The following is an 18533-nucleotide window of genomic DNA, read 5'->3' on the forward strand; positions in this document are numbered from 1 at the left end:
TATACATTTTGAGACAAAAAACCAAAGTGACTATGCAGAGCTTTCTTTTCTTTTTTCCTTGTAATAAAAAGAGAGTTTTTATGAATAAAGAAAGTGAGCAATAAGAGAAGAGGCTGGTGGGTTTCTGGGAGAAAATAATGATAGCCCTGAAAGATTTGGAATCCTAACCAAGAAAACATTAGAAACAAAGGAGAAAGGGGTATTCAAGCCAGGATGCTATGCAGCGTCTAGAAGGAGCTTTGTTAAGGCAGAGTATGGATGTCTGCTTCGCTTCATCAATTACAGAAGTTTTGCAGAGAATGGAAACTATCCAGGGGAGAGAGAATATTTTCATGACTTGACTCAATACGTTTGGTTTGGGAGTCAAGGCTGAGTCTCAAGTTCAGTGAAGTGTCCGCTGAATTAGAGACAAGAAAAAACAGATTGTGCTATAGCTGATGGTATTATATTTACTTTTGCCTTTGAAACATTTGGTAGAATTATTCCAAAGTGTAACTAAAAGAATACCTTCAAGAAGGGTGGAAAATGGGATCTCATTTGGGTCTCATCTTCATCTAAATTCATATTTCAGAGAGCATTCTGGAGGAAGGGAAGGAAAGTGTCCAACTGTGGAGAAAACTGTGCTGAAAGAGCTGTTTCTTGCTCAAGGACTTAAAAAAAAAACACACACCCTGAATGATTGATAGTATTAAAAGGACAGAGATCAAGTAGGACGAGAAGAGAATGGGGTAAATGTGTATAGATCAGGAAGAGTCGCGGGCATTCCTGTGTCTGTCAGCAAATCTGGCAAACTCAGGAGAAGATATATTTTCTCTAAAACTTTACAGAGTGAAAAGAGGTGAAATAAATTTGGGGAAGAATAGATTAGATGAATTTAATTGTGTGGAAATGATGATTATGAGCAATGGTGGATCAGTGATAGAAAAATAACTGAGCTGAGGAAAGGCTTCTCTATGGGAAATGTTCTTATTTATAGGTTAAATGAGATCAGTGATGGTTTTAACGGAGTTGAGAATAAGGAAAAGAGATAACATTTTCATTTGTACTGGAAATGAGATGCGGAATCTTCTGGCAAATGCTAAATGCTTGGTGTGCCTGATTTTCATTCATGAAAAACGAAGTAGAACACTGGGCTTTTGAGATTCCAAAGGATATACATACTGGATCTTCTATATGAGGCTGCTGTCTATGGAGTTAAATGAGTTACGAAGTGGACTGGTTTTGGATTTTCCTTATGTGATTCTCTTTACATGTGTGTGTTATTTGTATGTCCTGAAGCTATGTTTTTCAAACTGCAGATGATAACACACTAGTGGTCCATGAGTGTTGGCTTACCATCAGGATTTTTATTTTTATTTTTTTATTGAGTTATAGTCAGTTTACAATGCCGTCGGGATTTTTAGAAAGTAGAATCGAATAGAGTGGAACAGAAAATATATGAATGCATCACATGTAGTAAGAGTACATATTGTTTCAGTTGTGTATGTATACATAAATGTATGTGTATGCATGTACTAGGCTGCTATGTAAAATGTACTTCTAACTGTTGGTTGCAGTCAAAAAAAGTTTGAAAAACACTAGTTTAGTGACAGCAACAACACTATTGAACAAATCTGTAATGAGGAAGGAAATTATATTTGTAAGTGGAACAATGTTAATAAGATAAAGAGTAAAATGTCAGTGTTTCTGTAAATAGTGTGTCTTTACTTCTCCTAGGCAGGTCTATACCTATGAGGTATATTCATGAGTTTATGGTATATACTAAGCACATGGCAAGCCCTTGAAAAATTCAATTCAGTTTAGCAGATCTTTAGGGAGGAACTCTTATTTTCAAAGATTTGTCGTAAATGCTGTGGATACACACACACACACACACACACACACACACACACACACACATATATATCCTGGCTTAAGGAGCTCAAACATTTCTTTTTTTCTCACTGCCTTTTTAAAATATCCATGTTAACTCCCTAGCTCTACATCTTAGTCCCTCATCCAAGATAGTTAGTTACCTACTTACATTCTTAATTCTCAGTCCAAAAAATGGACACATTTAAAATGATATAATGGTAATTTTAGAAAACTCTGGAAGCAATCTCACACCTATTTAAAAGCCTTGGGATCCCTTCATTCATCCCAAATTTAGATAAGAAATACGGACTGCTCTCTGTGACCTCCACTTGGCCACCTCATGTGGTTATGTAGTGTAGTATTAACGGTTCTTTTGGTATTCCAGAACTTTTCAAGGAATAAGAAAAGGAAAAGGAATACTTGCCTTGAAATTTGAACATACTGAGAATCTACAGTATAGTTGTTATTCAGAGTACTGGAAACTCTTCTATGACCTGAACAGGAGAAAGGGCTATATTGAAAGAAAGACGTGAAGGAAGAGAAGAAGGGAGGGAGGGAAGGCGGGTGGGCAGACTGTAGTGTTAAAGATTAAAGGGAAATAAGAAAGGAGCATGTTGGCAGAAGGGGCTGTCATGCTTAAGGTTTTAAATAAGAAATTAGTAAAAAATGGTTAATGCCTCAAAAATTTTTTAAAGAATTTTTTTCTTTTTTAAAAAAATTTGTGGGGGAAGGTAATTAGGTTTTTATTTATCTATTCATTTATTTTAGAGGGGGTACTGGGAATTGAACCCAGGACTTCATGCATGCTGAGCAAGTGCTCTACCACTGAACTATCCCCTCTCCACCTCAAATCTTTTTTTTTTTTAAAGATGCCATGGGTCTGGGTTTAGATTCACCAGAACCACTCAGCATTGTTTCTTTTCATTTACCATGGGGGAAAAATAGTTTCATGCAAACGAACTAATTTTTTTTCTCCTAATTTCTCTTTAAGGGTAATTTGCTCAGGTCTGCATTTAGAAACATAGAAATGCCAAGATGGGAAAACTAATCTCAAAATTGATGATGATGTCTAGAGAGGTAGAGACCATCCACCATCTCTAAGCAACTAATTGTTCAAAAATATCAGTGTGATATTTAAGTGGTTATACAGAGAACTTCCTGCAAAATGCAGAATTGTGCATATTAAAGACTCCAGAAAAATGATAAAAAGTATTACTCACTGCATCCTATAAATCTCATGCCTGAAAAAAGTTAGGCTTACTAATTTTCTCTGTTAGTTAGTTAACTGTGTGATTGTGACTGTGTTTGCATGAAGGTGGAGCATATGATATATATAGAAAAAGAGTACATAGACATTTTCCGAGGAGACATTTGCATCCTGAGGACTTGGTCTAGCACCAACCAGCTGTTCTGCCACCATGGTAGTGGAGACAGCTTACGAGTGTATGTCCTCTTAATGAGGGAGATTAAAAGACATTTCTAAAAAGCTAAGTAACATGTAGTAACTGGATTAAATTGTAGCTGTTGTCTGTATACATTTGAACTTTATTATTTAAAAAGAAAATTAAGGTTAGAGACCAAAAAGAGTGATTGTGAATTTAAAGATTTGATGTAATGGCCATTGCAGTTATTAAAAACATTTTTTAAAAGAAACATCAAAAGCAACATGTGATTCTCAGAAGTATAGTTTAAACCAAGTACATTATTTTGACGATAACATCTCATGACCGTGAAATGTTTGGAATTTTCTCTAAATTCCTTTAAGTAATTCATGGGCATAAAACATGCTTTGGTTTCTAAGCTGGGTCTGTCTCAGTGGTTACATTTTTGTCATAGGAGATTCTGAAGCAACTGAAGTTCAATGACTGCATTCAAAACGCTGCAGAACTTAGTCCAAGAGAATATATCAATTAAACTTATTTTCACTTTTTACATAATAGAGAAAAAAATGGATGTTTCTCAAGTTCTCAGATCTATAATAATCAAAGAAAAGCACCATAACTTGACTTTCTTATACAGATGAGTTGTAGCTACTGTATTTTATTTGAATATGAGATAGAAGCTGTCCAAATCATAGCTTTGATAGTTTTTAAAAAGTCACCTCTAAATGTTTTTTTAAGTGACCTCTCATTTCTTCACATTTTGCATATTTCTTCTTCTCTTCAATAATAGAAGGAGACAGATCTGCTTTAAAAAATAATCAAAAATTTAAAAATTGTCCAACAACTTGTTCATGAAAGGAATGCTGATGGTTTTTCAATAGCTAATTAGCAAAGGTCTCACCTAAAGGTATTGTTGCAGTCAACAGGGATTAGTGGAGTGAATTTGAGGGGAAACAGAATTATTTAGCTTATGTCTCTGCCATATATATATGTATATATGAATTCACGTATGCATGTATATATTCAGATTCATTTATCATATAACCATATATGCTTGTATGTATTTTCATAAAAATTTAGACAGATGAACATATATAGATAAAATGAACTCTAAATATTTTAATCCTTCTTGACAGTATTGATTTTATAAACCTAATTTTTGCATTTTTAATCTCAATTTTACTTTTAATTTCCTTTCACACTCCCTGTTATACATCTGCTAAAATACTATATAAAATAAGTGTTTAAAAATACTTTTTAAATTTGTGGATTGTTGAAAATTTTTCCTCTTTCTGCTCACCTTGGTATCATTCCTATATAGTTTATTTTTATATGTCAAAGAACATTTTAATCTCTAAGCTACCCATGTATAATAGAACAAATTTACTTTTTTGTTGGAAGGATGTAGTTTGAAGTGTTTTTACCAAAAGTAATTGAAATACAAGCCTATATAGCACTGAGTTAGAAACTACATGAATAAATTCTGGAAAGATATCTTTACCTTTAGTTACAGAGTTTGTCAAGACACTTGCCTAAATAAAGTAGTTAGATTAGATACTAGGGCCAACAGTGAGTGCCTATTTTGGCCATTTCTGGGCCAGTCTGAATCTTGGTGTCAAACTCTTACCTTCCTTCCTGCCAACCCACTCCTTCCTCCTACATCCACCCCCCTTTGTTGTCCTAACTGGCTCTACCACCATATTGACTTCACTTATCACCTTTACAATGTAATATATGATCTTATCTTTCCATTTACAAAAGTTAGCTGGGTTTTCCTTCGCAGTGGTGATGGGGAGGGTGGTGGTGTTCTCTTAGGACGGGGAGGAAGGGGAAGAGCCCTGAGTTTGCAAGGCCAAAGGAGTAGCGGGAGCAACCATCCACGGAGAATCAACACTAATGAAAAGCCATCGCTAGTCCCAGCATTAATCGGCAAAGTCCTGGCCACGGATGTCAGTTTGGAAACTGAAAAAGTAGAATGCTCCTTCTAATCATATTTAAGACCTCCAAATAATTGCATCATAAAAGTTATCCAGTTACTTATTTGGTGCTTTCTCCCTTTTAAAAAAGGGTCTAATATTCTAGTTAGAGGTAATTGATAACGTTTTTAGTTTATATCTGGATCATGGCCAAATAAGATATGAGTGTACCAGAGACTTACACAGTTACATGATGAATGAATCTGAATTATGAGAAAAATTAATCTATCCCATCTATAATACGTATGTATGACAACAGGACAGAAAGAGAAAGTAAGTTAAGTGTGCTTTAAAAAGTGGAAGCACTGTAAACTTATTTTAATTCATATATTTTTAATTGAGGTATTATTATTAAAGTATAAAGTTTGTTATTGTAATAGTAAATTATTGGACTATGAGCTTATCATTTATCATAAGTTAATTGTTCTCTCAAACTTATTGACCTATACTGTACTTGGGCTTGCTGATAATTCTACTCTAGTTATTAGATTATGATTTTTTAAATATATTATTTATAAATAGGATATAGAGAAATACTTTTGCTAAAGCATTTTGGGGAGTCTCTAACATTTGCTAGCTATCATTTTAGACCATAATTACTAGTCATCCAAAGATTTGTAATAATGTGAATCTGTTTGTATTCACATTCACAGTAATATACAGTATATTTGATACAATTTTTGAAATTCTGTCAGTAGAAGAATTAAGAACCTATTTAGCTTGATATTTTAGTATTCTTTGTGAGTCAAATCTGAAAAATAAGTATTTTTTTTTCATCACCAGGAACCTTTTCCTTTTGTTCATCCACAATATTCCAAAGTTTGAACGTTTCATAGGAAGCCAAAACAAAAGAGAACGAAATAGCTAAAGGCAAACAATGAGCCCTACTATTTTGTTGTTGCATTTATTCATGTGCTTCCTATTACAGAATTCAGAGATTCATCATTAAGGTTTTCAAGTTCTGGTGCAAAAAGGTAAATCGAATACAGTGAGAGGTTCCAGTTTCAAGGACTTAGATGCTCAGAAACTTGTAGTGGGGCTTCTTATAGTGAGAACAAAATTCAAAAGAGTTTATAAGAGGCTGCATTGTCTACCTACAGTTCGATATTGCTTTGCTTTTGGTTGGAAAAAGCACACTTCCCATCATTATATGGGAATCAGAAAATGATTGGGTTATATTTGTTTCTGTAATTAATAGTACACGGGGAAACAGGACATTATTTTTTGATGAGTGTAAGGATAATGGTGCTCCAAAATACTGACCTCCACTTGGGATGTACTGTATCAGAGCCATCCTGTTTCACAGCAGAATTCTGAAGGCCTAGGTGAACCACTGAGATTTTTGGGTTAGAAACTACATGAATAAATATTGGAAAGCTATAATAACAAGTTACAGAATTTGCTAATGTCATAAGTATTATCTCAGTTTATAACTTTTATGCATTCTGAAGTAAATTTCAACATCAAGTTGTCTTATTTGCTCTTTGAAAACTCATGTCTAGCTTTATTCAAAATGATTAGTTTTGTTTGAAGTCTTGAATACTGCAACATTTTACTAGAACGATTTATCATATGCAACATTTTAGCTACACATGATGGCTAATCCTATATATCTTCATATGTATCGAAGTCTAGATATGCAGTCTAGCTTTGAGGAGGTGAGGTTTACTAGACTTGACATATCTTAAGCAAGAGTATGTAGCTGTGTGCGTGAGCTACCACAGTTCACGTGACTGCTTAGCAAGTCCCTAAAGAGAAAGTTACGCTCAAATTCTTAAGGTAGCAGCTTTGGGGATTCTTACTAATTTTAGGTCATTTAATTATTTCTTCATTGCTGATTTAATGAAAATCAGACTGAAATAGATTTCTGCCAGAGACATATGGATAATTTTTGTATTCATTTTTTTAAAAAGGTAATTGTGAAATATACTTAGGCTTGGATTATATAATTATTTTATGCAATAATTTGCTTTTTAAAGTTATTTCGGAGGAAAACAGAAGGCATTCCTTTAAACTTGAAGGTTGTTCCGGGTCTGGCTCCTGTAGGGATGAATTCCCTGGAACGCCATACTTTACAGCAGGACCGGAAGGAGAGCTGGGGCTGCAGGTTCCTGCCCGGGCCTCCTGGGAGCAAGGCTGCTGTTTGCCAGCGTTTGCACCTGTCTGAGCAGTGAAGGCTGCCTTAAACAATGCTGATCAACTCCCTTCTAGTGTTTACCCCCGTCTGCCTTCTCTTCCTGGGGAATCTGGCTTCCCTGTCATTCAGGATAACGATTTCCTGCAAGCATCACTGAGATCCCAAAAGTCATTGTAATCTCATCAAGAGTGTGATTCCCCAGCTGTGACTCATGAATCTATAAAGAAGGTAGCTGGTCAGGGTGTTTAACCCCCAATATTGGGGTGCTGAGCACCCCCAAACCGTTGAAAATAGAAGTCCTCTTACAAAGATGACCTCATTACTTAACCGAATTAGAGAAGATGTGTCCCCAAAGTAGGACAGACTTAATCAAGACCCCTGATTTTACCCAGTATTTTACATAGGAAGACAGTGTTGCTACCTTCATCTTGGCTGAAAAGAACTCAGTCTAGGCCTAAAGTAACTTTCCAGTGAACCCAGTGGAAATTGGGCCAGAGGTTGGATATACCCCTTCCGTTCTGTGTGGCCTCTGGGACACTGGAGCATTTTGTTGCTTTTTTAACCCTGAACTAAAACTTAGAGAAACCTCACTTTGAGTTTCTCGTGAATGCCTTGCTAGTTTGTTCCAGTTAACGCACAGTGGTTTTCCTAAATTTTCTCGCACATTTTTGGGGATTTTCCAACAAATCATTTTTAGGATTCAATCCCAAAGATCTTAATGTAAAAGAGAAATATTTTTTAAAAGGTGAATCGCTGCTTATCTTCTCCCTTCCCCTGTTCCCATGCAGCAGTGGATTATCTGCATCCTTATTTATGGAGATCCGTACTCGACTCAACGTATGCAAACTGATAAGTACACATCAGAGTGCTGTTTTGTGACAGGTTGTGATAGTCCAGAAAACTAGCTCTTAGCTTTTCTTATATTTGCATGATCTAATTATTTTTTAGTTCTCACAAGCATAAAGAAGTGATTATCTTTTTCCTTACAATGATCTTTGGTCGCAGGTGGCATTTTATAAAGTTTACTTTTTCTAAAGATTGCAGATAAAAAAATTGAGTGGTGGAGAGGGGCACCAGAAGAGCAAAGAGTTAGAAAAGAGATCTGAAAATGAAATTGAGACATAAGGAATGCGTCTCATTTGAAAAAATGTGCTCCATATATTTTTTCTGTTTATCTTCATAAACATATATGTTTATCAAGATACAGGATATATGAGTATATACTTACAGTCTTGTTTCCAGTTGGCATCTGAGAGTAAGTTGGCATCTCTGTACACATGTCATATACTGTACACATAAATGTGAGTATATATGAATATATATGCACATGTTTATTTTTCATATGTGATTCTGTAATGCATGGATATGCTTGGATCTAACAGATCTTGTTAAAAATGACTACATTTATATAAGTATGCATACTTATATAAAATTTATTCTTAGTTGGCATCAGGCAGCAAGTTAGCATCTGGTGTAAACTTCTAAGTTTTCATTTACTGCTTATATATGTATGTGTGTGTATAATGTATGAATATTAGGATGAATGAATATGGTGTGTCCTTTATTACTTCCTATAGTACCTTTATTAATGATTAAATAAGTGTAATGAGCATATATAATTTCATTTATCATTTAAAAGTTAATTTTAAAAGTGGTAAAGTAGTTTTTCACACCAACCCAATCAAATGTTGGGGATCCAGGAATGCATAGTGAACTGGAGAGAAGACAGATTAAACCAGGAGGAGTAAGGAGTCAAATATCAATAAGTACTATTTTTATGGGAATAGTGGACCTTTTTGTGTTTTTAGAAAATACTTCATGAGTTAAATTTTTTTATACATATATGCAAACTTGAATTCGATAACATTAGTTTGTTCTCAACGCATTCATTTTGAAACGTATTATGTTGACTATGAGGACAGTTTTTAAAAACTTCTTTTTAGTGCAGAGAGCCAAAATGGTTATTTTATTCATTTAAATTTCAGTTAAAATTCATTTAAACATCTTAATCAATTAATACACCTTTATTTTTAGATGACATTACTGTAGCAGGGCGGTGGCTACCAAATAAGTCATATTTGAGAAAGTAAATAAAAGCTAACCTCAATTATTAACGAGTGTTTGTAGTAGAATTTTTTATGGCTTTTCTGAAAATTCAAGTGTTGTTAGCACTGTCTTAAGATGTGTTTACAAGGCGAATGTGTGTGTGTGTGTGTGTGTGTATGTGTGTGTGTCTATACCTACTCAATATTTTGGTGATATTCAACACACCAATTTACATACTTATGAATGTCTAGTAGCAATCTTATAGTCTACACAGGCTTGTTGGACAGGCCTAAGGAAGAAAACCTACTTCTCCACTTGCCTGAGGAAAAATTTACTCTTAGCTTGTTGTTTCTTGCGTATCTTCAATATACATGCATGTGATTCTGTTTTATAAAGAAGAGTATGGCATGATGAATTACTGTAATGTTAATATATAAAGGAAATTCCATAGCTTAACTACTGTTTATCTAACCCAAAAATCCCATAGTAACTTTAAGCTTTTGGTTAAAAGGTTCGCTCATACATTTAGTGCTAGCTTATTACTCCTTTCGAAAACTGTAGTAGTTTTATTGTGCAAAAGGCACAATATGCTCCATTGAGTATCATTGGTTACTTACAAGTTTGTCTCATGTATATGACATTAATTTGTTGAAAATGCAGACTTATTTTAAAATATCGGTATGTTTTGTCAGTATAGTTCTCGTTAGGTTATATGTAGGAACGTTTAGCATTAGGAGTTGCTAAATGATAGAGGTAGTATTGATGTAATATTTGTTGTTGTCCTGTCATAAAGAGAAATTCTCCAGAATAAAGAAATTATTTCACTGAATTCTAAACATCAGGCTTAGAGAGGCTGCATATGTCTGTAGCAGATAGAGGTTTTTTTTTTTTTAACTTTTTTTATTGAGTTATAGTCATTTTACAATGTTGTGTCAAATTCCCAGTGTAGAGCACACTTTTTCAGTTATACATGAACATACACAGATAGAGGTTTTAAGTGCACTTACTGGCTGGTCTTCCTACTGTTGGTTAATAGTTTGAACCTTCCCCTTTCTTCTGATTGCCATCCACATTTTAGGCTGTATTTCCTATATTTTTTTTAGACAAATGTGTTTTAATCATTATATTTAGTAAATGAGCATGAAATTTAATACTCTAATTTTTGTGATGTTCTAAGATTAAACGTTTGATTTTTATTAAATGTTGAAATATACAAGTCATTTTGTTGTGTATTGTGGGACTAAAAATATTGCTGAAATGTAAAGGAGAAAAATCTAATTTTATATTGGCATAGAAAGAAAGCTTAACTTATTTTCTTGCTCTTTTTTTATAGAGAACACCTGTTCCCAGCGCTGAAGCTTTCCGATGGTTCTTTTAAGGCAGTAGTATCTCTTATTTTCAAGGCATTTGGAAGTGAAGGGCAAACTAATGTCTTGTTTTAAGAAACTGCTTAGTCCACCACTGAAGAAAATATCCAGATATTATTTTCATTTTATGTATAGGGGTTTCTTCAAAAAAAAAATAATAATAAAGGAAAAGAAAAGAAAAGAAAAAAGACATATAAAAATAATCCGGGAGCTCGGGGAATCGGCCAGTCTATTTACTTTCAATACACTGATTCTTTCTTTGATGTAATTTAGCTATCCTAGTGAAGTTGTTGTCTATTTTGAAGGTGGCTGTAAAAAAATAAGTTTGGGTAAACCCCTGCTGTAAAATCATGTATCTTTGCAAAGTACATATCTATACTTCATTTTCAAATATATGTGTTTCAGTACTGTAAACTGTACAGATAGCAGCTTGTATTTTGTGTGTTTAGACACAAGGAGACAATCACGTCTGAGCATCTATGGAGATTAACAGTTTGTACACAACACTATGGTTCTGCGAGTTAAATCTGGAGCAATAAATTTTAGCTTTAAATATTTTTTTGACAGTTGTTTCTAGAAGCAGCAACAGCAGTGGCACTTGTCGCCACGCATCTTTCCGTAGAGACTTGACGCCGAGTTTTACAAGACTAAAAGATGAGGATGCATCCAGCGGTTACCTTCAGTTGTATTGTGCGAAGAGGGGAAGATGTTATGAAAGTTTCAATTAATCTTTTGAGCACTATATTAGAGTAGTGGTTATGCACTTGCATTGCTTACAAACGAGCTGTACAGAAGGGTGTACCTCCCAAATCCTTAGTGTAGTTGACTTGTCTTGGGTTGCACTGTTAAGGCGGAGTACTCGGAGTAGTTGGAACATGCAGAACAGTTGTATAATTTTTTTTTCTTTTAAGCAGTGTTTTCTAGGATACAGAATAAAGTATCATATCTTAGGAGAGAAATTCATGACTGATTTTTTTTTTCCCAGCCCAACATGGGTTATATGTATTTTTTGTTTGTTTATTTTTTGCTTTTTTTGTGTTTTGGAAGAAAAAAGTAAAAACTTACTAAAATGTCTCCAAATGCCTTTTAATTCCATGTATGATATTAAATGGGTAGTTTGGTTTTCAACTTTGAATACCTAAAGGCCTCCAGCATTGAGACGAGGCTAGGTACATTTTTAAGTCAAAAAGAATTCAAGGCATTCATGAAAGTGAGGCTTTTAAATCTCTTTTTTATTTTCCTTCCTCAGAGCCTCCCAGTTGGAACAGTGGCTTTCCTCTAGGCCCTCGGTGGAATGTTCCATTGCTCTGATTCCCATACTTGTCACTGGACGCTTTCATTCCTGAGAAGGCGGGCAGGGCCACAGTCTGCGGATTCCATAAACGCACACAGCTCCCAGACAAAAGGAGCTAATGCTTCATGGGACCTGTGCTACCTTTTCATGTGGTGTTTGGTTTTCCCCTGGCAGTCAGGGTTCTTCAGGCTGTGCCATTAGGACAAATATTTGTGATGACACGACACCTAAGAATTTTCTTTCTTTCTTTCTTTGTTTTTTTCTTTTGGCCAGATGTATAAAGGAGATTTTCAGCTTCAGGAATAAAACAGAGTTGAGCAAAAACACAGAGAGTATCGAAGTTGCCATGTGACTGTAACTTTTTGTTCTTGATCCGCTAGCCAGCTCTTTTAGCCTGAGACATCCGTTAGCCTGCTGAAAAGTGTTAGCAAAATGGATCATTGGAAGAAAAATAACTTGAGGAGAGAAAGGGTGATAAGAAGGACTGTAAAGTTTTAGGAAGACTAGCAGATGAATACTTTTAAAAGGCTAGTTGTAGTTTTGAATGGAAAATAATATGACAGGAGATTTTGTTCATCGCAGAAGGAGCGAGCACTGCATTCGAGTGCTGGCGGGAGGGGTGGAAAAGATACTCACAAATGCCAACGTGGGAAACAGTTGTGACTTAACTTGCCTAGAGGTTGAATGCTCGGTCTACAGTTACTGTCAAATAGCCTTTTTGAGGAAATTTCATAATGTATGACACTTATCCATGTTTAGAGGAGAGAATTATGTGATCACACATTAAAACGTGCTGTATATTAATTTTGAGGTAGCTTTCTACTTGATGTATATTCCTTTGAGGGTTTCTAGTTAGAATTTCTATTTCTGCTGTGGGACCAATGAGAGCTATATGAGTTCTTTCTTGTTCCATTTTTTCTTATTTTACTTAATTTCTTTAACCAACTTGCTAATTATTTACAAGTAAGTGAAAACTTACTTTACACTTGAATGGTAAGCTTGCCTTGCTTTTTGGAAAATGATGATTGTTATTACAGAATTGAAACAAACTTTTATTCGGGCTGCATTAGGCATACGGTGACGTATAAAGATCTCATAGCAATGGACTGAGAGTCTAAAATACATGCTAGTATTGCATGTCTTGATGTGTTTTTGTTTGTTTTCATAAAGAATCGATGAATCTGTATATTGTAAAATGTGATGTTTTACATGTCAATTCAGTTTTTTTTCCATGAAAGAAAATCTGTTGATGATTGAAATGGGAAAGTGCAGCTTCTCTTTAATTTTCTTACGTGTCTTTATTCTTGGTATGGTTCTTTCACACTGCCCATTTTTTATGTTTTTGGTAAAATTCTATTTATATAATGTAGGGTGCACATAAAGTTCTCGTTGGTGATGTTCGAGAAAGATACTGCTCTTCCGGCCTCCCCCCCAACTTCTCTTTCCTGTAAGTCCATATACTGAGAACTTGTAGAGCGTATCATTCTAGCCCTGGTAGGATGACTTCAAGATTTACACTTTTCAGGATCCTAAAATACCAATGAAATGTAACTTTAAAAAAATTCCTCACTGTATGTTTCATAGTCAGTATCAGGAAAATTCAAAATAGAGCAATCCAAATATAGACCATGTGGACCACCTGTACAACTTAAAAATTACATGTCAGATAAGACAAATAAACAACTTTGTAAGAGGGGTCTACACACACAGGAGTCTTGCCTTCTCTAGGTGTGCATGAGGAGATACCATATTCTGTCAGGATTTGGGGAGAGCTTGGAAAGTACTTAGGGTGCTGGCACATAGTGCAGTGAATCTGTTCTTTGCCAGCTGTCCCTCAGCACCCTGACATCACCCTAACGTCATAGTGCAGAGCTGGCTCTTTCCAGGCCTTCAGACCGGAGTGGCTTTCTGATGGAGTCTGCCTGTCTATGCACAAGTAGACATTTATTTCCAAATTAGAAATCTGTCCATCCTTGGGAGAGAAAGCAGTAATAGTCTTCCACCGGTGTAAGAACATATAAAAGTGTCTCCTGGCTGCTTAATTCCTAACATCCAACTTTCTTCTTCTGAACACGTTTATCAGGAGCAAGAGATGGGAGGCTTCCTATGAATTCATATTAAGCAATCACTAAAAGAAAGGAATATTCCCTTCCTTTCATTTAGAACCCCTGGCATGAAGGTCGTACAATTAATACTAAAGCACAGAAAGTCTTTAAGCTGATAGTATCTGTAATCACATAATGAAAAGAGGAAAGCAGTTCAATGCACACACTATTCAGGGTCAAATATGTTCAGCAAAAAGCCCTAGTGGGTCTTTGATCATGGCTAGATTCACAGTGATATCAAACAGTTGGTTCTCATGTAACAGCTAAATGTTTCAGATTTTGTTTTTATTAAATTTGGCAGTTTCACACTGAGATCTGTATTCCTAGTGAATAAAAGACAGCTACTATGTTAGGCGGGATTCCATTTTCACAATTGCAAGGAAGTTAGAGATATTTCAGGAACATGGGCCACAAAATGTACTCCTTTCACAGTGTTCTCCTATTCTGAACTGTGCAGTTATCTATTAAATTTTCTAATAGATATTTGTGTAAGGTGTATGTATGCTTGTGCAATTATTAAAAAAGCAGTTTTGGAAAACAGTGTATTTATTAAAGAAAATTACTTATGGGGCATGTACAAAACTGTAAAAAAAAAAAAAAAAAAACCTTAAAAAAAAAAACACATTCAATTTGCCCAGTAAAGTTGTTTTTGTGAAATTTCTGTGTTGTTGAATAAAGGACTTTAGTATTCAAAATATCTCTATTTTTCCATGAACAAATTTCTATTTGTGGGATTTGAAGTAATCAGCATATGATCCTAAAAATCTCATTTTGTTTGTGATAAAACATCGTTTTTCATTCTCCACTCACCCTTATGTCAGCAGAATGAGTACTGGATATAAATCTTCCATAAAATATTCCAGTTTTGCTCATCTTGTTTTTCCTCAGATGTTTTGTCTTTCTTATATTTTTAGAAAAGGAAAAGAGACAAACACGATTCTTTTTACATTTCCAAAGGAGATATTTTTGTTGAAAGCTTTAAAAGGTCCCTGAAATAAAGAAAGAAAGGAATGCATCCAAAGTTTTTCCCTTCCTTCTCTGTCGTAAGTGTGCCAGGAGAGAGCAGCCCGTGAATTCCTTGTGCCATAAATAAAAAGTCCTGGTGATAATGCTTGAAAGCATTCAGGGCCATGAAGAAATGTGCAACACAGGAATTCTGTCTCCAGCCACACCCAGCAATACTCTGAGATTACCTTTTTATTGTGGAATATGTGGTTCACCCATGCTGCTTATGACTTGGTGGTGAATATGCTTAACTCTTGTTTCACTGCTTCTCAGAGCAAAGGTCCAATTTTTTGGATGCTTCATAAACTACAGGAAATGTAGAACACAGTATTATATCGTGGAAATCATGAATGTGGTTGCAAGCGTGGAACTTTAAATGATTTGAAAGAGTTCATGTCCACAGAAAAAGTACATTAGAAGAGTTTTTGTAAATTTTACAAATTCTAGGATGTGTTCTGTTAGCATAATATCACTCATGTAAAGTATCTTGGCCATGGCAAGAGAGTTGGATTACATAGGGTGAGAAAGAAGAATTAGGTAACTTGTATTAAAGAGTTCCTGGATATGCAGCAGTTTTGCAGGTGAGTTGCTATGTTTATTATATTTTGGTGTAAGCAACAATATGGCAAAAATATAAAACTGAATTTTCACAGATATTTTGCTTCCTTGATGTCTTCAAGGATGCAGATCCTTGGAGGTTTATAAATGATGATAAGAAGATAATTCATCAAAATAGTTTGAATTAATCAAAAAGGGAAGAGAAGTGAATTTTAGACATTGAACCAGATAACAATTTAGACATTGAACCAGATAATAATTTCATATGGTTTTTGAAAAATCATGTTTTTTTTCAAGTGTGTTTATTGGTAATAGTTGTTTTAGTTCACATGATTTATGCAGAAGCCATCCCCCATTTTATTTCCACTCTTTGTTTTGTCTTTTTTTTTAATAGAGAAAAAATGTTATTTGAAGGAAATACAGTGAAAACAAGTTTAGGGTTTTATTTGAATACACTACATGAGTGTTAGAGTTCTATAGGAACATTATGCTTATTTGGAAATTTTGCTTCTAATCTTTTATTCTACATATCTTGGCTTAGGATCAATCTTTGTGTCCTTTGCAATTCAGATTTTTTTGGCTAATTTTTAAGTCAATATTTCTTATTTTCAATGTATTTATATAAAATGAAATGTCAACCAAACTATCTTTTTAGTCTAAGTCTGTGCTTTGTTTACAATATATTACTTACGACAAAAATCATTCCTTTTAACAGGTGTTGTAACTTCACAAATTGGAAGCCGTATACAGATCTCTTTCCAAGAACAGCACTTTTAAAAGCTAGGTCTAATCATGTGTAAACTACATGTAAAGCATTTTTAATACAGGACTGAGTTACTTGACTTCTTTAATAGTTAGATGTTAGGAGAATCTGGTTGCCTGGTTTGAATTACGACCTTCTGCTTATGACTTTTCTGAAAAGTGATCTATTTAAAATTATATGGCTTCAGGAAAACTGCACAGTTGGAAAGGAGGTGGGAAGAGAACATTTAAATGATACTATTTAACCTTTGATACCATCATAGAACATATGTAGCTGAAAATTCTCATTTATTATAGCCTTCAAGAACTTTTCTCACCTTTCCATCAATTGCCATGTAATTTTCTTCAAAATTTTTATGCTTATAGGTATTTATAAGTGTATTAATATTGCATTAACGTGTGTATGGGTGGAGAGATATAGATGAATCTGCGTGTGTATGTGTGTATTGTTTTTAGTCGACAGTTGATCTCATGCCCCCAATAGCTAAGGGTCGGTGTAGGTTATTAAAGATCTTTGGTGGAAAAGATCCTGCCACCACGGTACAGTTGCAACTGAATTTGATGACTCAGCATCTTATAATACTTAGCCTATTCTCTGGGAAGCTGAGAATTTGGGGAAGCTACATGGAATCTTTTGGGCTTCTAGGGGCTGTTTAAAGAGTTAACACTTCAGTTTCCTGTGTCTTACCTGCAGTCATTTAAGGGACTCTTGAAAATCATGCATACAGTTTGCTCCCCAAGTGCATTATTTATCTTCATATAATTTGAGCATTTTAGGTGCATTTATATCTTATTGAGCTGTCTAGTGACATGTATGTGTATCTGAGTTTCAAGGGCACATCCAAATACTAATAGGTGACTTCATCTGTAGCTTATATACTTTGATCATATGGAAAAGGCCTTTATCCTCCCACCCAAATTCACAGTGTCTACAGAGCAGCAGCAAGAAGAACATTGTAAATAATGTTTTGTGTTGGCAAACCAGCAATTGATTTAATTTCTCATTTATTCAACATGTATTTTTGTGTATCTTCAATGTGCCAGCTACTGGGGGTATCAAGATGAATAAAACATTGTTCCTGACACAGTTACCATCCCCATGGAGCTCAACCAAGTGGTTGAAATAAATACACAAATAAATAAAAACAGCAGGAAATGTTTGTGGAGAATGGAGCAGGCGTCATGGAGGGAGTGTGGGAGAGGGCTAAGTAAAGCTCTTTGATTTCAAATTCCCCCCAGCTGAGAGGAGAAAGCGCACTCCTGGGATGTAACACCTGAGGGTAAAGTAGTGAACCGAAGCGACTGGAAAGGGGGATAAGGGAAAGAGGCAGGTTCAGAAGACCTGAGACATGCCCCAACCCACGTCCAAGCTGCTGTCGTTTCTCATGGGGGCTACTGTAGTAGCTGCCACCGTATTCTCCTTCCATTCATTCTTCTCTGTCTTGAGACATTCTCGGTGCTGCAGCTGGAGCAGTTCTTCTAAAACACACGCACGCATGCACGCGCGCGCGCGCGCACACACACACACACACACACACACACACACGAGTTCATGTGACCCCATGCGTATTGTCAGTGATGTCCCATTGCTCTTAGAATAAAATCCTACATGTGGTCTGCGAGGATCTTGTTGTCCAGCCCTACAGTCTCATCATGTATCATGTCATCCCTTTCTCTGTGCTCCAGCCACTCAGACTTTCTTCCAATCCTTCCACTTGCTAGCTGCGTTTTGCCTCTCACCTCAGGACATTTTGTTCATTTTGTTCTTAATACCTAGAATCTTCTTTCCTTCTCTGTTTTCCTGGGTAATGCCTCTTTGTTCTTTAGAACCTAGATGATGCTTCATTTTTTAAGGGAACTTCTACCCAACTTTTAAGATTATGTCAAATTCACCTATTACAGGCTCTCAAAGTAACTTGTACCTCTGCATAGCAATTATCAATGAATTAACTCATTCAATAAATAGATATTACACATTTACCCTGTGCACTTCACTCATCCAGAATTTATTTGTAAGCAAATAAGACAAAAATCCCTGCTCTCATGG

The 18533-nt window shown here is 35.3% G+C and overlaps 1 protein-coding gene across 1 annotated transcript in view; it reads left to right on the forward strand.

Annotated features, from left to right (window-relative positions):
- Positions 1 to 14959, forward strand: part of CXXC4 (CXXC finger protein 4) — a 102019-nt gene extending 87060 nt beyond the window's left edge. The window contains exon 4 of the mRNA XM_064484471.1: positions 10729 to 14959. Within this exon, the coding sequence (XP_064340541.1) occupies positions 10729 to 10773 (45 nt within the window). The 3' untranslated portion in view covers positions 10774 to 14959. The remainder of the gene's footprint in view (positions 1 to 10728) is intronic.
- Positions 14960 to 18533: the final 3574 nt, after the last annotated feature.

This window comes from Camelus dromedarius, chromosome 1, assembly GCF_036321535.1.
Source record: "Camelus dromedarius isolate mCamDro1 chromosome 1, mCamDro1.pat, whole genome shotgun sequence".
Classification (NCBI taxonomy): Eukaryota; Metazoa; Chordata; class Mammalia; order Artiodactyla; family Camelidae; genus Camelus; species Camelus dromedarius.